This window comes from Chelonoidis abingdonii, chromosome 7, assembly GCF_003597395.2.
Source record: "Chelonoidis abingdonii isolate Lonesome George chromosome 7, CheloAbing_2.0, whole genome shotgun sequence".
In the NCBI taxonomy this organism is placed as follows: domain Eukaryota; kingdom Metazoa; phylum Chordata; order Testudines; family Testudinidae; genus Chelonoidis; species Chelonoidis abingdonii.
Window position 1 is genome coordinate 68,845,701 of NC_133775.1, and position 20,197 is coordinate 68,865,897.

Genomic DNA, 20,197 nt, shown 5'->3' on the forward strand with positions numbered 1-20,197 from the left:
GGTGCCTCAGTTATTGCTGACCCTCTGTCATCTGGCAACTAATGGTCTGGGCCCTTCCCCGCTTTCAGGGGGATGCTAAAGGTGTGGGAAAACAAAGAGATCAGGTGACCTCATGGCCCGGGAAAGAGACAATCCAGGGATGAGGGGCTGGAGGGGGTTTGACAGTTTTGGAAGCTGGCTGGAAAATGGAGGGGAGGCCCGATGGGGCTCAGGCCTCTCAACAGGACTGGGGCCTCCCTGGGGCCTCAGATGGACCTAACTAAAGGGGGTCTGTTGTCTGTACCGACAAGACCTGTTTTGGACTGTGTTCCTGTCATCTAAATAAACCTCTATTTTACTGGCTGGCTAAGAGTCACGTCTAACTGCAAGGTGGGGGTGCAGGACCCGGTGGCTTCCCCAGGACCCCGCCTGGGTGGACTTGCTGTGAGAAGCGCATGGAGGGGCATATGCTGAATGCTCCTAGGAGAGACCCAGGAGGTGAAGCCATGTGAGCTTCTTGCCCTGAAGACAGTCTGCTCCGAGGGAGAGGAGGCTCCTCAAAGTCCTGACTGGCTTTGTGGGGAGCAGTTCTAGAGCATCGCTCGGGGACTCCGTGACACAGCCCGACCAGTATGCCATGACACCCTCACGCCCCAGCTGGACATTTTGGCTGTTTTAAAACTCAGCGCCTTGTCTCTCATATCTTCTGGTGGCCTCATATGCAGGTCTGTGTTGCAATGTATGTACCCACTACAAGGCACTGCATGATAAACCCATGGGAACCCTTGAACTCCTGCAGCCCCTTGAGACTCTCCTGGCCCCTGGACAGTAATTGCCTTAGATTTGCTAGTAGAACTACCTGAGTCCGGTGGTTTTTTTACCACTCTGACAGTAGTGGGCCGCCTCACAAAGATGGCACATTCACGCCAGCACTGGCCTAAACTTCTCACAGGAAACTGCCCAGGTCTGTGTGGACCAAGTTGTTTGCCTCCATGGCCTCCCACTGCACATGGTCTCTGAGCACGATGTGTGATTTATCTCCTATTTTATGTGAGACGCTCTCTGGATTTGGGGCATCTACTCCTGCCTCTCTTCCACCTACCACCCTCAGACAAATGGTCCAGCGGAGAGAACCAACCAGATTCTGGAGCAGTATCTTTGACACTACATAAACTTCCACCAGAACAAAGGGTTCTTGCTGCTACCTCAGGAAGTGTTCATGTACAGTAATGCAGAACATGCTTCTACAGTGCAAAGCCTTTTATTTTTTTTTAAACTATGGGTTCCATCCTTGGTTTTACCTAGAGCTAACCACAACTTCCCACAGCCCAGCAGCCCTGGACTAGACACAATATATGTCAAACCCAAGATGACCTAAAAATTCCCCTAGAGGACACCTAGAAGAAAGAAACAACATGTGGACTGTCAATGACAGGAGAGGCCTGCCCCTTTGCTAGGCCAGAAGCTATGGCTCTCAACAAAAAACATACACACAAACAGGCCATCTCATAACTTGGACTACCAGCCCTTTGGCTCCTACCACATTCGCCCCAGTCATCTTTGTACTCAACTTGCCCCATTCTCTCCAAATACACCCAGTTTTCCATACATCACTCCTGAAGCCCCACATTCAGGACCCATTCCCTCTCCACTCCCAACCATCACCCCACACCAGTATATGTCCATGATGAGTATATTCTCCATGAGATCCTTGATGCCAGAATCAGACTCTGGCATCTTATGGCTTGGGAAGGCTACAGCCCCAAAGAGCGCTTCTGGGACCTGGCGAAGAATGTCCATCCTCCTGACCTGGTAAACCCCTTCCACAAAAACCAGCCTGGAAAACCCAGCCCCTACTTCTGAGGAGAGGGGCTGATGTGAGTGATCCTGGGCCTTGAACCTAGACCTGAGGGTCCCCAGGCAGGGCTCAGACCATGATCACCACCCAGCAGCTCACCTGAATAATTGCAGAAGTGGGCCAGCAAAGCTCTGCTTCACAAAGGGCCCCACAAAGCTCCAGATTGGGGGAGACTTCTGTCCCACCAATTGGCTGGGACGCCCCACTTAAACCAGAAACAGAAAGTTGTCTGAGCAGCTTGGTCGATCCCTGTCTGACTGCTGCTCCACTGTCCCCTGCCTACTGCCCTGAGCCTTGCCTTCCAATCTGTTCCTACCCTCTGCCTTCCTTATCCCAGACCCCCACCTCTGCCCAGTTCCTGTCTCACTCCTGGTCCCTGCTCTTATGCCCTACCCCTGATGCTGACTCCAACTTTGACCCCTGGCTTGCACCTGACTGTCTCTGGCTCTGACCCCTGGCTTGGCACCTAACTCTGACTCCGGTTCCAGGCCCCTGACTCTATCCACTAGGTCTGACTGCCCAAGCCCCAGTCCCTGCAGGCACCTTCTCAGAGCACTTATGCCATGTCACAGCAAACACTGAAAACAGGATACTGTGGGCCAGCATGAATGACTGGAACTGAGCATCAGATAACAGCAAGACTGTGGCACCATGGCATTATCAGCACTGAACCCCACGGAGCTGGTTGGGAATTTAGGCAACACTGCCCCAGTGCTCCCTCTACCGTGCAGAAGGCAGGGGTCTCACTGGAGTGGTAGGGGCAGTCCGGAGGCCCTACAGGCTTGTGGGAAGGTATCCAGTGGATTACATGCTATATGCCAGGGGTGGCCAAACCACAGTTCATGAGCCACATCTGGCTCTTTTACCGTTAAATTGTGGCTTGCAGAGCCCCCCATTCCCCTCCTACCAGACTGGGGGGAGAGGAGCCTTGGAGATTCTGTCCTGCAGCGGGATGATGGGGCTACGAGCTTCTGCCAGAGGTGTCTGGTACCTGCTGAGAGTGGAGGGTGGCAATTTAAAGGTGAGGCCTCCACTCAACAGCTTGAATCAGTCGCTCCAGGCACACCCTCCCTCTTACCCTCAGCAGCCCCACCCTGCAGCTCCCAGGTGGTAGCTCCACATAGAGAGGCCCCAGCAAAAGCAGCAGTTCTCCCTGCAGCTCCGAGCTCTTAGGCGCTGTCTCTCCCTAAGTCACAGCCCCCGGTTGTGAGCTCCAGCAGCTGCCATGCAGGGAGGGGACCCAGCAGCACCATGTGACTGAGTGGGGCTAGCAAATCCTGGCAAAAATTGAGGGGGGGATGTGACCCCACATGACCCCCCATCTGTCGCCTCTGACTTCTGCCCAGCAGAGAGGTGGGGCTCAAGGCTTCAGCCCCATAGGGGGCATCAGCCAGGGCTGCCAGCTAGGGATGTGTGACCCATGGCAGGTGTGCAGGTGCTTCCCCCACAAGGAGGAATGGGCCTTGTTTGCTAGCCAAGCCCACATTCTCTCAGCCCCGGGGAGCTGGACTGGGCCAGAGTTGCCATTGTCCCATCTCACCTCTGACCATGCCGTTGCTGCCTCTTCCCAGCCTGCCACCCAGCCAGAGCTGAGAAGGCAGCTGTCCCCACAGAGGAGACGGATATCGACGCAGTGGAGCTCCCTCCACCCGGGAGCAGCACCCTGGAGTTCAGCCGGGGGGTGACAGACCTCGACGCCGTGGGGAAGGACTCGGGGCACTCTCTGGACACCAAGGTACGCCGACCCCAGCCAAAAGCAGCTGTGTCCCATTACAGGCCCAGGGTCCCCACAGATAGCGTGGCTTCCCAAGAGTATATCCAAGCAGCATTGTTCTGTGGCATTGGGGGCAGGATGTGGGTCTGTGCCTGGGGGTGCCCTGCTCTCTCCCCACAGCAGCCTCAGAGCTCCACACACTCCCTGTGTGGCTCACATGGGGTCACTGCCCCTCCACCCCAGGTCAGAGGGACCTTTGGGTTTCACGCTCCCCTCCAGTGGGGTAGGGAGGGAGCTCATGTCTAGATATGAGGCTGGAACAGCCTGTGGCAGCTCTGTGGGGTGATCAGATGGGGGGGCCACAGCGTGACCTTGAAGCTGGTATAACAGCACGTGTCCTTGTGGTGGCAGCTGGCATCCCCCTCACTCTGTCAGGGCATTAACAAGGGGAGCCAAGAGGCTAGCCAGACCCCAAAACATAGGAAATGCCTCTTCCATGAGCTGCCCCACAGACCAGGGTGAATTGCCTTTGCTGGGGCCCTGGAGGAGGCCAGGTTCACTCCCCTCTGTGTACTCCCAGTTTAAGAGCTAGTGTGTGTGCCCCACACCGAGAGAGGAAACCTAAGCCCCAGACACACACCTTTCCCCATTGCCAGTCAGCACAGAGCCCTGAAACCCGTGGGAGATGCTGAGCCCTGAGGACACAGGCTGTGGCTCTGCAGATGGCAGACCCAGCTCTGGTCCCTGAGGGTGGCAGTGCCCGGCTCCTGCTGCAGGGTGTGCTGGGCAGGGGCAGCACAGGATGGGAGTCCAGCTGTCATGCTCCATTACTCACTGTTAGGGGCAGTGGCCATTCCTTGATCCCATCTCTCCAACCCTCCTCCCTCAGTTAGCACCCCGACAATAAAAGAAGCTCATAGTCACTGGCTCCCCCTCATTCTATTCTCCCCCGGAGCTCCCAGCGCTGAGCCTCTCCCCTGTGTCCTGCATTGCTGTGGTCCAGACACAAACTAGTTCCTGCGTTGCCCCCTCACTCCCGTTGGCAGTGACATGTCCTGGGAACACAGCAATGTTATTTTCCCAGCAAAAGTGGCAGGAGTGGAGCTGCGTCTCCCTCTGCCTGACCACACAGCCCGTGCAGGCAGTGCACAGCTGCAGGCAGGAGAGGATCACCTGGTGCATTAACCCAGCACATTTGGGCATTGTCAGAGGCCAGCAAAGCAGAGCTGCCATTTACCCAGGAGTTCTGCATGTGCTTCAGAGACCAGGCCACAGCCAGCCCTCTGGTGGGTCCCTGGTGCAGCCTAGGGCCTTGGCTTTCCGCTCGCCGTGTAGAGACTCCGAGCATCCCAGAGCCGTCCCTGTGAGTGGGCAGCCGTGCTGCTAACCCGTCTAGGCTGTGGTGCTGCACACTTGTCCCACTCAAAGTGGAGGCCAGGTCCTCGTCCAGGGCACATCAGGACTGAGTGAGTGCCATGGCAAGAGAAGAGTTTGCCAGAGCACATTCTTGCAAGGGGGGTTCAGAGAACTAGGGCTCCCCAGGATGATAAACCTCTCCCCTCCCCTAGTCCCTCTTCTCGTAGATCACACAGCACTGTACAAGCATGCCCTAATTCAGTCACACAAACCCCATCCAAGGTACGTGAATACCCACTGGAGTGTGGGGAAACCGAGGCACGGAGCAGGCCGTGGCTCACGTGACAAGTTGGTAGCAGTACTGGGAATAGAAGCCAGACATCCTGGTTCCCAGTCCCCTTCTCTAGCTAGTGGGCCTAAGTCCTTCCCTGTCAGCTGGTAGTGCTCTGGCACACAGAGAGGTACTGATGAGAGGACGGTCCCATTGCTCCTGCCTGCCCTGCATCCCCTAGAATGGCCACCCTTGGGGAGTGAGAGCTGAACAGTCAGGGTGCAGGTGCATGGGCTCTGTGCTCATTGCGCCGACGGAGCCACGCAGCTGGCTATGTGGTTTGTCTGGTAGGGAAAGAGCCGTGTGAATCCCCAGCTTACGAGCACGCAGCTCTGCTGGGCTCTGCCAGAGGCCTCCTGTCATTCCTGGCTGTCCCTTTCCCTCGGGGAGGGAGGGGGGGGACGCGGAGCCTGTGGCCACCGCACCGTGCTGCTTAGAACCACTCTCCCAATGCACCAGAGGCTGTGGACCCCTTCGCACCAGTGCTCCCAGCAACGAGCCTCTTGTGGGTACGGCCACGTGCATTGAGGCTTGACACCTGTGTCATTAGTGGGGTGCCACAGGGTCAGGGGAGGTAGGACCCATATGGCTCCTGTGAGGCTGGGGGCCATCTGTTCCACCCAGGGCAGGGCAGGGCAGGGCAGTCCCACTGCTGCCCAAACTGACGGAGGAGAGAGGAATGGTGTGATCTAGCATGTCACATAGCCAGCAGAGTGAGCTTCTGTGCGGCTGGTGTGAAGAGCCAGGGTGCTGCCTATGTGATCCAGGCCTGTGTGGTATGGCACTCTGTCCCACTCTTGTGGCACCTAGCAAGTTAGAGCAGCAGTTCTCAACCTTTCCAGACTACTGTATCCCAGGAGCCTGAGCCCTGCTGCCTGGTGCTGAAACACGTAACAGCATCACAAGGCCCTCTGTGGCGTGGTGTCCACCCCTAACTCCAGCCCTGCACTTGTGAGCCCCCTAAACCCATCCCGCAACCCCCCAGGTTGAGAACACTGGCCTAGATGAGTTGATGTACCCCCTGGAAGAGCTCTGAGTACTCCAAGGGTGCTCGTGGTTGAGAACCACTGAGCTAGAGAGTGATGAGCTAGCTACAGCCTTGGCTAAAAGAGCTATGTTTGATCCCGTCCACCAACAACTGAGTGTGTCGGCATTACACATCGCCGTGAGACACCAAGGTCCTGTCTGGGAGCCAGTCCCCCAGGGAGTGTCTTGCCAGTGGTGCCGGCTCTTGCCGTTTTATCGCTAATTGGAGTGTTTGTAAAGCCCCAGCTCCTGGAGGCCCATGAATACGTGACAGTCTCAGCTTCCATTTGTTCAGAAGAGGAAGTGTCTGGCCTCCTGGGCTGCAGAAGAAAGTCAGAAAACCCAACCCAGGGAATCCAAGGGCTCACAAGCCTGAAGGCAAAGAAATGGGTTGCTGAGGAGGGTTCACACAGGGAGCTGCCTCCTGCCCCCCATCCCTGGCAGCTGCTGGCAGCTAGGGCAAGGCTGTGAGCCAAGGTGCAAATCTCTGACCTCCACCCACTCCAAGTGAGGTTGGGGCTGCCCTTCTGACTCTGGCTGGGGAGCATGTGTTGGCGGCTGCTGGCTCTGTGCACACAGGTGACCCAGGCTGAGAGCATCGTGCTCAGGGCAGCTCACCGGGCCGAGTGACCGTTCAGGGGGCAGAAGGATCCTGCTGTGAGCACCTGCTGGAACAAAGTCAGCCTGAGCCACAGAGCCAGCCCCAGCAGCAGGGAGAGCAAGCACCTAGGTGTCACAATCTGTAACTTACAGGGTGTCTGTCTCCTGCTGGCCTGGCCAGTGGGCTGCTCTGCGCTCAGCTGGAGGACAGAGCTGCTGCCGAGGAAGGTCAATTCCTTAGGTTCCTAGCTTGCACTGAAGTCAGAAGTGTGATGGGTTAGAGACTAAGCTCCCTACGGCTGTTCTGGCTCCAACGCATTAGCCTACAACTGTGTGATGCTTTGGAACTGCAGAGCTGTGTGACTGAATCATAGAATCATAGATTCATAGAATATCAGGGATGGAAGGGACCTCAGGAGGTCATCTAGTCCAACCCCCTGCTCAAAGCAGGACCAGTCCCCAACTAAATCATCCCAGCCAGGGCTTTCTCAAGCCTGACCTTAAAAATCTCTAAGGAAGGAGATTCTACTGCCTCCCTAGGTAACCCATTCCAGTGCTTCACCACCCTCCTAGTGAAAAAGTTTTTCCTAATATCCAACCTACACCTTCTTCCACTGCCTTGAGCCATTACTTCCGTTGCTTCCAATCTATCTGGTACACTGAGAACAGTCTATGATCCATCTTCTTTGGAACCCTTTCATGTAGTTGAAAGCAGCTATCAACCCCCTTTTCTCTTCTGCACGACTAAACGATCCCAGTTCCTCAGCCTCAACTCATAAGTCATGTGCTCCAGCCCCCATCATTTTTTGTTGCCCTCTGCTGGTCTCTTTACCAGTTTTTCCACATCCTTCTTGTAGTGTGATACTGGCTGCAACTAGACATAGAGCATTGACCACTACCCGTTGAGCCGACGATCTAGCCAGCTTTCTTCCACCTTACAGTCATTCATTCCAGCCCATTCTTTAAGTTGCGGCAGCGTAGTGTGGGTGGGGGGATGGCAAGAATACGTGTGGGAGGACCATATCAAATCAGCTTGCTAAAATCGTAGGACTAACACGTCCACTGCTTTCCCCTCATCCACAGAGCCAGTTATCTCCTCATAGAAGGCAATTAGGTTAGTCAGGCATGACTTGCCCTTGGTGAATCCATGCTGACTGTTCCTGATCACTTTCCTCTCCTCTACATGCTTCAGAATTGATTCCTTGAGGACCTGCTCCATGATTTTTCCAGGGACTGAGGTGAGGCTGAGTGGCCTGAAGTTTCCCAGATTCTCCTCCTTCCCTTTTTTAAAGATGGGCGCTACATTAGCCTTTTTCCAGTCATCCGACACCTCCCCCGATCGCCATGAGTTTTCAAAGATAATGGCCAATGGCTCTGCAATCACATCCATCAACTCCTTTAGCACCCTCAGATGCAGCGCATCTGGCCCCATGGATTTCTGCTCGTCCAGCTTTTCTAAATAGTCCCGAACCACTTCTTTCTCCACAGAGGGCTGGTCACTTCCTCCCTATGCTGTGCCGCCCAGGTTAGACTGCTAAGGGTCAGTGCTGTGAGTAGCTATTAACGCTGTTCTCGCACACAGCAGGTCTCGCTGGTGTGCACTGATGTGGGAGCTAGGCACTATATACCTGTGCAGGTCTGGGCTACAGTCCCCGGCCCAGACAGCTGACAATCGAAGGGTCAGCCAAGAGAAACAGATGGGTACAGACAGACGGGGCTGGGGGAGTACAGGGAATGAGGCACCGACCAGCCCAGCCGCAGGGGTCTCAGCTTGGTCAGGAGCGCGTTATTGGAGTGGCTGTGGCATGCTGAGGGGCAGCACGCAGAGTGGATCAGACTTTGCATTTCTCTATATTTTCCAGGGCTCCCTCCACCCTGAGAGTATCCTGACTGCATCGCCCAAGCTGCTGCTCCCCTCCTCCTCCCAGCTGCCAGACCTGGGGATCCCTCTCTCCACTCATCACCAAATGCAGCTTCTCCAGCAGCTTCTGCAGCAACAGATCCAACAGACACAAGTGGCTGTGGCCCAGGTGCTGCCAGTGTGGTTGTTAGAGCCCCGGTGTGCCGGGGCCAAGCAGGGCTGTGCAGGCAGCAGCGCATGCACAGGGGGCCATTTGGAGGGGTTTGTGTGAGAGGCTGGTGTGCAGGGAAGGGTGGGGTGGAAATAGACATGGGTGGATAAGCCAGAAGTGGCAGAGCCCTGGAGGCACAGCCAGGGAGCTCGGCCTTGATGCAGGAAGGGAGGAACAGGCAGAGGAGGGGTCTGAAACCGGGCAGAGGTGAAGGGAAGGTAGCTGTGTTCTGAATGGCTGCAGGGACAAGTGGCCATTGGGTTATGGTGATGCGGGTGGGCCTGGACAACAGGATAGGTCTGATCTTAGCCACGGTTGAGGGGTGGGAGTCGGGTATCACAGGAGGAGAGAGCCCGAGGTCACCCCGAGTTGGGGAAGGGAATTCATCAGGGACAGCCCGGAGGGAGGGAGAGGACCTGGCGGATCCAGTTGGGCCAGGGGACCGGTCAGTTTGAAGGGAGGCAGCTCGGAAGAGAAGTCAGGGAGACAGCAAGAGCTGTGGGACTGAAGGAAGGAGTAGAGCTGCCCCCCATATGCACTGTGCCAGGGGCATTGGGGAACCCACAGACATCCTTCCCCAAGCCACATGCCCTGCCTCCGGCCCTTGCAGTGACTCCCCCAAAGCGTTCCGGGAACCTTACTGCACTGCAAGCCAATCCCCTGTGCTATGGGCAGGGGCAGGCAGCACCAACAGCCCCTGGCACTGTTGGCCCCACAGTGTGGAGGCACACGATGGGATGCCACATCCCAGGGGCCAGAGGGGCACACAGCCTAGCTCGGCCCGGCCAGCCTACTAGGACTGACAGTCAGGGGCTGGCTAATGTGTGCAGAGTGCACTGATCCTACTGTCTAGGTCTCACACCTGACAAGCGCTGAGGGTTTGTTTGCTCTGTGTGGTGTGTGGGCCAGTGAAATAACATGGGTATGAACTGCCCTTGTCGCTTGAGCTGGGAACAGGGTCCTGGCTACAACCCTCATGCAGAGCTGTGCAGCTCAGCAGGAATGTAAATGCAGCGAGGAATTGTCCAGACTGCTGTGGCCTGGGCTAGGCTAGGCAGAGCTCTTCTGGAGCAGGGACCCACATTCTCTGATGCTTAGGGTCAGCCGTGGACCTAGAAGTCAGGACACACTGCTGCGGGGGGAAAATCAGCTCCAGGTGTCAGGTCTCATTGGGTCTATCTACACTGCAGTTAAAACCCCGCAGACGGCCCATGCCAGATGACATGGGTCGCAGGACCAGGCTAAGGGGCTGTTTGCAGTGTAGGCATTTGGGCTTGGGCTGGAGTCTGGGCTCTAGGACCCTGTGAGGTGAGAGGATGCAGGAGCCCAGCATCTACACTGCAAATTTAACAGCCCTGCATCAAGCCCCAGTCAGCTGGCAGGGGCCAGCCACACTCGGGCTGGTGCCTAACTGTGGTGTGGACATACCCAGAGACCCTTGTTTCACTGTAGGCTCCAGGGAGCCATGGTTAGCGTTGCAGGGAGAGTTGTCTCAAGATGAGCTAGCCTGGCCCTCACCTACGCAGCTAAACTGCCTTTGAAAACCACGGGGCTGCCCCTTTATGTGGGGACTGGCAGCTGTCCCACTGGGAACTTCCAGCTCCTGACAGTATGCCTTGGCGCCTGCAGCTTTGAACTGCAGTTCCATCACTGCCAGCAGGTGCCAGTGCTCCTGCTTCCCCTGCCCAGTCTCAGCACAGCCTCTGTGGGAGTGTCTCTCTGCTTGGGCCAGACCGATCTGCCCCATGGGTGGGCACCTTAGTGTGAAGAAGGGGCTCCATGCTGGATGCAGTGTGGACGGGGGACAGATGCTAGCATGCCCCCTGTCCCGTGCTGCCCTGTGGCCGCGAGGTTCCTGTGGGACTGGAATGGGGGACAGACTTAGCAGCACTCTGGGCAAAGTCTGGAAGGGCTTTGTGGGTCCAGGACTTCCACAGACCACTTTAAATCTCTCCCTCCTTCTCCTGCTTGCTGCCCCAGAGCAGAGCAGCTGGCGACGTCCCCAGCCCAGGGCAGCAGCTCCCATCACTGGGGATGGCTCCCAGGGGAGTATCTCTCTGGGCTGGGCCTGAGCTCCCGCTCTGCAGACAGCCACCACTGTGCCTGGCTGAGAGAACATGTGGCTAAGGGAATGGACGTCTGACTGGAGGCACTGCAGGCTGGGGCAGTGGGTGGGGTGCGTGAATCTCACTCTAGCAGCAGGCTGGAGCTCCGGGCTCGGACCCCTGGCTCGGGGCAGGCAGCCTGGCCTGGCACGCACCCACTCGCTATGTCTCCGTGTCTGTCCGGCAGGTTCACTTGCTGAAAGACCAGCTGGCTGCAGAGGCAGCAGCTCGGCTGGAGGCCCAGGCACGCGTGCACCAGCTCTTGCTGCAGAACAAGGACATGCTCCAGCACATCTCGCTGCTGGTCAGGCAGGTGCAGGAGCTGGAGCTGAAGCTCTCAGGAAGCAACACCAGTAAGAGTTCATTCCCCAGCCTGGCTGCGGCCCCCCGCCAGCACAGGGATCCAGGAGCACAGCATGGAGGTGCTTGCTGCTGGCCCCTGTGCTGATCCACTAGGGCACAAGGGACGACTCATCCCTTCCCATTCTCCCTTGCTCTGATGGTGTGCCTGTGCCATGGGCCCCAGCACTTCCTGGAGAGGGGATTCCCATGAACGCCAGTGGGAGGGATCACCACAGAGCCATGCCCAGCAGCCCAGGCTGAGCACAGCCCATGGCCAGGGTGAGCATGCCATGCACACATCTCAGCCCGGTTCCCAGGGGTCAGTGCCCCGACTCACTGCTTGACTCAGGCCTGCAGTGACCACATCTCCTTATGGGGTGGGGGGTGAGACCCACAGTGTCTAGACAACCCCGCCCCTTTGCACCCCAGGGTTTGTGGCATACAAGAGACGCCCCATGTCTCCTGGTCCCAGCACCAGGATGCCCAGGGAGAGAGAATTTATAATGGACACTCTGCAGGGAGACTCCCTGCATGTACTTCCCTCAGCTCTGCAAGCGCAGCTGTGTGCGCACATGGGTGCAGAGGCTGGGTGTTATTGGGACAGGTCCATGTGCACAAGTTAGCAGTGCAGGGACGGATTGTGCGTGGTGGGAGTGTGGGGGCTGGGTGTTATTCAGACAGGGCCATGTGCACAAGTTAGCAGTGCAGGGGCTGATTGTGCATGGTGGGAGTGTGGAGGCTGGGAGTTATTGGAGCAGGGCCATGTGCACATGATGGGGGTGTGTGAGGATGTTTGTGTGCGGCGGGCATGTGGGGGCTGGGTGTTATTGGAACTGAGCTCTGTGCACATGTCAGGAGTGGGGTGGGTGTGTGTGGTGGGCATGCGGAGGCTGGGTGTTATTGGAGCAAGGCCTTGTGCACATGATGGGGGTGTGCGAGGGTGTTTGTGTGTGGTGAGCGTGCGGGGGCTGAATGTTATTGGACAGGGCCGTGTACACATGTTGGGGGTGTGGGGTATGTGTGCATGGTGGGTGTGGGGGCTGGGAAGGGGTATCTTTGGGGGCTGTCCATGCTTTTCTTTGTTACTGTTCATTCAGCTAGATCCCCACCTACCCCTCCACTCTCCATCGGCTTCAGCTCCCCATGTGAAAAGCACCAAAATCGGAGTGGGCGATGGGGCTCTTGGCCAGGGGTTGAGATCTAGAGCAGGCCTGTGTGCCTGGTGGCTGTCTGCCGGCCTCTGGGGGGGTCAGTGATGCTCTAGGCCAGCCCCGCTCCGACTGCCCTCCTCTTTTCCAGTAGGCTCCCAGGACAGTCTGCTGGAGATCACCTACCGCTGCAATGCGCTGCCAGTGCTGTGTGACCCCACCACCCCAAAGCCTGAGGACCTCCACCTGCCACTGCTGGGCCCTGGCCCTGACTCTGCCCATGCTCTGGGCAGCCCCATAGGTAGGAATGACTGCTTGGTGAAGCTGGAGTACTTCCACTTCCCCCCAGGCGCCGTGTCACCGTCGGAGCCGCTCCTGGGCAGCCTGGAGCTCATCAAATTCCGCGAGTCGGGCATTGCCTCAGAGTACGAGTCCAACACGGACGAGAGCGAGGAGCGCGACTCGTGGGCCCAAGAGGAGCCACTGCGTCTGCTCAACGTGCGGCACATGCAGGGCCCGGGGGACAGCCTGGATGATGAGATTGCTGTGTAGGAGGGTGTCTGTCTCCAGACCGAGACAGGGAGGAGATAGTCCTGGGGAGGGAAGCAGCTGGTGGAGGCCAGGGCTCAGTTCAGTGCTTTAGGCCTGGGTAGGTAGTAAAAGCTCGCTCTCCGCCCCTGTGGCAGGACAAAGCCAGGGCTGGGCTTCCTGCAGCCCACACCATCCCAGCAGGCTCTCAGGACTGTAAGGGCACGCTCTGGCCTTGCTGTGAGAGAGAGAGAGAGGAGGTTGAGCACCCACCCAGAACAGCCACAGAGCACACAGGAGCAGGCACAGACACATGCCCTCCTTCGATGTGCAGTCACATCTGCGGGTCTCTCACCGCGCTGCCCCAAGGCTCTGCCAGCCTCTCACAGCTTCTGCTCTGACCAGACTCCATAGGCTATGGCCAGCGATGTGTGGCTGTACGTCCGTGGCATGGCTTTGTCCTGTGTAATGGAACTGGGGATATTTTCATTAGCCATAAAATCTGTAACCCTTTTCTGAATTCTACCAAGCTGTTGGCCCCGTAACATCCTGTAGCAAGGAGTTCCACTGGCTCATTATCCATTCTGGGTAAAAATGAAGAATTTCCCTTGATCAGCATTAGATTCATTGCCTTTCATCGTTAGTGTACCTCCCCTGGTTCTCACTGAGACGCAGCTCCCACCCGCATTCTTATCCCATTCACTCTTTGACATGGCCCTATCATGTCCCCTCCTATTCATCCCCTCTCCAAACAGAGCAGAGTCAGGGGGATGGTCACAGGAGCTCAGCGTACAGGTAATTCTGCTCCCAGTGGAGTCGAGCTATAGATTTCAGTGAGAGGCCACCCAGTCCTTGAAACTCGCCGTCCTCAGTTGGAGCCTCTTGGCATTGTGGGCACTTGCCTCTGAGCCTCCTTCGATTCCTGGGGAACCAGACCTGACCTCACTGTTGCAAGTCAGGGAATGCCCCATACCTGTAAAACAGATCCTAGCTCTCTGAACTCCCCACGCAGCCGGTGGCAATGGAGCACCTCCCAGCTGGCACTGTATTCATGCCCACACCCCCCTGGGAAGCCAGGCAGGGCTATTGCCCGCTGAACAGAGGGGCACTGAGGCACAGAGCCCAAGTCAGTGCAGCACAGGGAATTGAACCCAAGTCTCCCAGGCAGGTGCCAGCCTTGCTCTTCATGGCACTGGTTTTGGAGTTGGTCTGTAGCCCAGTCTTGTGCAGCTGTTCTGCACACTGCTGAGTGACAAGCTGGCACACTCACTGTTCCAGTCATGCCCGGGTCAAACCTGAGCCATTCATGTCCATTTCAGCCCCCCGGTGTGAAGGAATCACAGATCAGGCATTACCATGAGCTTGTCGAGACACTTTCTCCTGCTGTCACTCCAGCCATTCTCCTCATTCAGCTAGGGCTTGCTGGCCTTCTTAGTCTTGGCTAACCTCCGTATTGTGTCATCTGCCAGCACGCTCTTTCCTTGTCCCCAGCTCCCTAGGGGTGTGCAGTGAGAGCAGGGCGGCAGCAGCACTGGCCTCTTCGTATTTTCTTTTTCCTTAAGTAAATCCAGGGAAATGAAATACCAAAGCTGATGTTAATGCAATGATGAAGTCAGGAAATTCCACAAGTTCAGAGAGCCGAACTCTTCAGTAGCGTGTACCCCCCACTCTCCTAGCGGGGCAAAGTCCCAGGGCTTTTGCTTCACATTTTGGGCAGATTGGCTGCTCTGACTTCCTAACAGATAGGCGCCACTTCCTCCTGTTTGCTCTCAAGCTGTCTGGTAAGTTCTCCAGGCTGCAGAGAAGGCTGTACTGCTGGACCTTGCTGTCATGGGAGTGTTTGCTTGCTGTCCCCATGGAGGGGCAGAGCAGATTCCCAGGGAAAAGGCTTTGCTTGGAGGGCGCGAAGGCTGAAAGTGCCTGTAGGTGACTCAGTAAAGATTGGCGATCTCAGAAGGCAGACGGGAGTGAGTTTGTTAGGATGGATTGTCTTGCTGCAGGACACAGGGCCCCAGACAGGATCAGGCCCTGTCATGGCTGCACTGACTATGTGCTGAAGAGGTGGCAGACCGAAAAGATGGGAAATTGACAAAAGAGAGTAGAATAGGGCTCCAAAGGCAAGGAAATGGGTTGGATGAGGGGCTCCGGCAATGTCCTGCCCACAGATCTGTATTTACTGATCTAAAATTGTTTAACCGCCCCCTCTTTCCCCTGACCCCTTTCTGGGGCTTGGAGCTACCTTCAGTCCCTGCCTGTTCTCAGCTCTACCCTGTCGATTCGCTGTGATGCCATTAGCCCTGACACTAGGGCAGGGCCATGTGCAACCTTCCCCGCTGGGCCTCCTGACCATCCCCGGAGTTCTGCAAGCCTTCGGGGTTCAGAGCTGGCTGGAGAGCAGCTTCTCTCTGGAGCCACTAATAGGGAGAGTGCAGTGAGCAGGCGACCTGGGTCTGTCTGCAGGAGCGTTAGGGGTTAGTTCACGGGGCAGTAGCTGGTGGGTTCCAGGCGTGTGTGGCAGTGACACAGAAAAGCGGGGGGGGGGGGGGGGGGGACAGTGAGTGCAGGGGTGCTAGCCATGAAGGGAACAGTGGAGTGGGGGAGTGAGGCCAGGGCTTGAGGAGTGGAATGGAGACAGGACAGGAACCCTAGACTGGCTGGGAAGATTCTCCGGGCTCAGAGCAGTGATGGGCTAGAGCAGGAGAGCAGGGCTCCAGAAGAGCAGCACAGTGATGGGAAGCAAAGCTACATCCTTGCCCCTCCTGGCCCCACCTTGCCTTGCTTCACTCACACTAGGCCCCAGGCATTGCCTGCTGGGCCTCCTCTCCTGGCTGCCTCTGCAGAAAGCCCAGGCTTGACATCCACATCAGCTGTGCTTGTTCTGTCTGAGTTACCTCGTGCGTGCAGTGCGAAACCCAGAGCCTGCAATCCCAGGGCAAGGCCACGGGACAGCGTGTCACCAGCACTTCGGGTTCACTTACAGCTCTCTCAAGGGCAGCTGTGAACACTTCCCTCTGCTCCCGGGGACTGATGCGTCACCATAACACTGTCGATCAGCTCAGCCACTAGCTGCTGGTTAGCTGGAGGGGCCTTCGGCTAAGGGCCATTCTTCCCATCTCTGTGCCCAACACATGCTGTGTCTTATAGCCAGCAGTGAGAGCTGCACTGAGAGGTGGAAGCCAGGACCTAAGGAAAGGCACCAGTCACGATGAGGTTTCCTGAGGGTGGTTCTGGCTTCATTGGAGTAGATCTAACTGGCTTTTTAGACTCGTATCACCACCAGGACAGATGGGGCCAAAATCTCCAAAGATTCTGCTTCCAAGTGCTCAGTGAAAATCTGTGATAAATCATGCAGGCTTCTGCAGTCTGGTCAGCTGCCCGCGTTCAGAGCTCAGGATGCAGGCTGCAGAGACCATCAGATTGGCTTTCAAAAATACCAGGGGCTCTTTTTCTTTGCTTTCTGATTTCTGAGCCTGTAGGGGGCACTTGGATCCTGTTTTCGGGCTTCTCTCCACAACTGCGAGGGCTAGAAACTTGCTTTTTTTTGTAAAGGAAAACTGAGGTTCTCGTGCCATTACATGATTCTAGGAGCTGGAGCGTTACAACTCAGATTGTGAGAGCTAACAACTGTTTGTGCACACAAATGCACTTGCAAATGTGGATTTTTGTTTATGCAAAATGATGCCTTTGCAAGTGCAGTTTTTTGCACCTGAAAGGAGATACACTTGCAAGCAATTGAAGTTTGTGTGCATGCAAATAAATGTGCTCTTAGCTACTGTGAGGGCAGTTTGGAATAACCTGTGGGAATGTGGCCCTGAGGTTTTTGGAATGCTCACTTGCTGGAGGAAGTGTTTTGAAAACCAGTTTCCTGATTACAATGATTAGGGGTTGGCTTTTGTTTACCCAGTATCTGTGCATTATTTTGATTTTGAATGATGACTTGAACATGCAGGTCACTGAAGTCTTTTGGGGCGTGAGGGGCCCAAATAAGATCCAGATGGTCATGAAATTCCAGTCGTGCCCTTCCACTCCCACTGCTGCCATGCCCAGTGCTGTGAGCTGCCCCCTTGCTTCATATCACACGCTGGGAGGCTCAGTGTTTGAGCTAACCTAATGCAGGAGGAAACCAGCCAGAGCTCCAGGGAGGATGCCATTAAAGAGACAGGCCAGGCTAGGGCCAGGTTGACAGACCCTATTGACAAAGCCCTACATGTCTGGTGGAGTTGTTCCCTGCCTCCTCCCCTCCTGCAGCCTGATGAAAAGCTCTTATATCATACCACTGTCTCCACCAATCAGGGTTGGGACCCTGCTGACCAACAGCGTGTCCCAGTGATGTCCCGCCAGAGTGCCCACAGCAGGATGGCGGCCCTGGGGCCCCAGCTTGGAAGGTGACATCTGCCTGAGACATCCTTCCAGGCTTGTCACTCCTATGGGGCCTGCGGCTCTCCCTGTCTGTTCCTGAGGCTGTTGGTCGCTGCACCAGGACCAGGAATCAAGACAGGCACTGACAATCCCTCTGCTCCCCTGAGGACATGGGGGCTGGGGAACGGATTCTTCCTCTCTCTTCCCCCTCTGCTCCCACTGCTCCTCACCTATGTCCCCTCCTCTCGCCGGGCTGGGATTGGGCCAGATGCTGTCATTCAGACAGGCAGGGCAGCGGGGAGGGCCTCCTGGCCAGATGGGCTTGTGAGGGACAAGGGAGCTGCAATGCCTGGTGTGGTCCCACTCAGAGCTCAGCTGGGCTGTTGGGCTGCTGGGCAAGAGGCTGATCTGGCCTGATGGGTGGGGTGAGCTTGCACCTGTCCCCTGCAGGCCTGGACGGGGCAGGTGGGCACTGGCAGAGGGGGTGGGAGGTTGGCCAGGCAGCATTTCAGGTGGGAAGGGATGGGGACATCAGCAGCCTGTCTAGGCCTGATGCAGGGGTAGGAGATAGAATGGGAGGCAGGATGCAGCTGGGAAAGGGAAGAAAAGAGAGATGAGAGTGCAGGGGGATAAGGGTAAGGACGGCAGCAGGAGGTGGGGGCTGAGGTGACTCCCTAGGACCTTTGGAGGTGCTGGAGAGGGGACTTGGCATGTGAGGGAGTTAATGCAGCGAGGGATGAGGGGAGGAGGGACGTGGGAGAATGAGCAGCATGGCCAGATGCAATAGGCAGGAGTCAGGGTCTGGCTGGCTGACACATGAGGGAAGGGCAGAAAGCAGGGCAGGGGGAGGAAAGAAGGAAGGACATTATTGTGAGGCTCTCACCCTCCTTGTTGCTTGTGGCAGGACCAGTCCTGTTCCCCGTGGCAGGACCCGTCCTGTTCCCCTCTCCTCCCCTTGCCCCAGACTTGCTCTGCACAGCACAAGTAGGAGCGGGAACAGCCAACCCAAAGGGAGCAGGGGTCCTAGTGAGAGACCTGTGCCCCGGGAGTTTCTCTTGGGAGTCATGGCACTGGGACACCCCCTCAGGGACTAGGTGCCTTCAGGCAGGCAGGCAGCTGGCTCACTTGGCCTGCTTCCAACCTACTGTTTTCTCATCACTCTGGTCTGCTCCCGCTCAGGATGGGGGTAGGGACAGGGTGGCTGCTGCTGGTTGTGAGAGCAGCCCCTTCTCTTGGGGGCCATCTTTGAAAGGCCAGTAGCCAGTGGCGTGAAGCAATGTGAAGGGTCATTGCTGGAAGGCCCCAGCATGTATCTCACAGGTGTCCCAGAGCTGGGCTGCAACTCTTTCCAGCCTTTTGCTGTGCCCTGGGCCCTGGAACTGTACAGCTGTAAATTCTCCTCCTCCCAACTCCACGCTGCCCAGGAACCTGCTCTCCAGCCTCACACTGTGGTGGTGGGTCTTGGCTGGGGATAGAGAGAGATCTATTTTTTGTCCTTTCCTTTCCTACAACTGTTGTGTTACTAACTGTGTATTCAATCTGGGAAGCCAGTCTGTCAATGTAAGTGCACTTAACCCCTGGATGGTGTTTGTCTATTGGCTTTTGCTAAATAAATCTTTCTATTTCTCAAGGCTTTCTGTCGTCTCTTCTTTCTCTCTCTGTCTCTGGATCACTCCTTCCACCTCCCAAACTTTGAGGCCCAAAGCAGGGAAACCAGTTAAACCCCAGCAGCCATCCCGCTTGGGAATGGAGCTTTCCAGAGGGGGCTGGAGCAATGTGTGTAATGGGGGTGCTGAGAACTGTTGAACCAAACTGTAAACCCTGTGTCTGATGGAAACCACTTTAAGCCAGGGGGCATGGTAGCACCCGTAGTTCCAGCCCCTATGCTTTCCAGGCAGTGAAACGTATCCCCAGTGAACAGCAAAAGGCACGTCTCACAGGAGACACTGCAGAGAGCAGGCTTGACCCAGTGCCTTCAGCCACTGGCGATATGAAGAGCCCAGTCTGCTGACCAGGCACTAACCTGTTTGGGAGGGGCAAGAGGCAGCGTGCCAGCATGGTGTGGGGAGAGCGGGCAGCATCCCAACATGATGTCCTCATCTTTGCTGATAGAGAGCTCGGTTCAGTATAGCTTGCTATGAGTATCACTCTGCATTGGCACTGCCCCATCAGGCCAGCCACAGTCCCACAAGGTGGGAGGGATAGCTTGGTGGTTTGAGCATCAGCCTGCTGAACCTAGGGTTGTGAGTTCAGTCCTGTAGGGACCTTGGGCAAAATCAGTACCTGGTCTTGCTATTGAAGGCAGGGGGGCAGACTCAGTGACTTTTCAGGTCAGGACCAGCTCAGTAAGCAGGTGCTTGGGGCAGTATATCAGGCTCTTCAGCAGCAGGTCCCTCAGTCCCTCTCATAGGGAAGGACCTGCCACCAAAGAAGGCAGTGGAGCAGACACCAGTTGCAATCACAGCTTCTTCTTTTTTTTTTTTTTTTCTCTTCTTTGCCGCTTGGGACGGCAAAAACCCTGGAGCCAGCCCTGTTTCAGGGTCCCTTCCAGCTCTGTGAGCAGGGCTGGTGCAACCATTTAGGTGAACTAGGTGGTTGCCTAGAGTGCCGAAATTTGGGGGCACTAAAAAGCGCCCCCAAATTTTTTTAAAATGGTTGAGCAGCCCTGCTGCTAGGACAGGGTCAGGGCACTGCCGCGGCAGCCGGCAGCCCAAGGTGTCCCCTGACCCAGGGTTAGAGCACCCGCAGCAGCCGGCAGCCCAGGGTGTCCCCTGGGTCA

The 20,197-nt window shown here is 56.5% G+C and overlaps 1 protein-coding gene across 5 annotated transcripts in view; it reads left to right on the forward strand.

The window, feature by feature from the left end:
• Positions 1 to 20,197, forward strand: part of NOS1AP (nitric oxide synthase 1 adaptor protein) — a 169,913-nt gene that overhangs the window by 123,441 nt on the left and 26,275 nt on the right. For 3 of the 5 annotated variants that reach the window (XM_032790954.2, XM_032790956.2, XM_075067992.1), the window contains 4 exons: positions 3,409 to 3,572; positions 8,727 to 8,894; positions 11,229 to 11,394; positions 12,683 to 12,832. In XM_032790954.2, the coding sequence (XP_032646845.1) occupies positions 3,409 to 3,572; positions 8,727 to 8,894; positions 11,229 to 11,394; positions 12,683 to 12,832 (648 nt within the window). Of the gene's footprint in view, positions 1 to 3,408; positions 3,573 to 8,726; positions 8,895 to 11,228; positions 11,395 to 12,682; positions 19,049 to 20,197 lie in introns of those variants that run through there. The other 2 variants (XM_032790959.2, XM_075067993.1) reach the window with 2 other exon arrangements.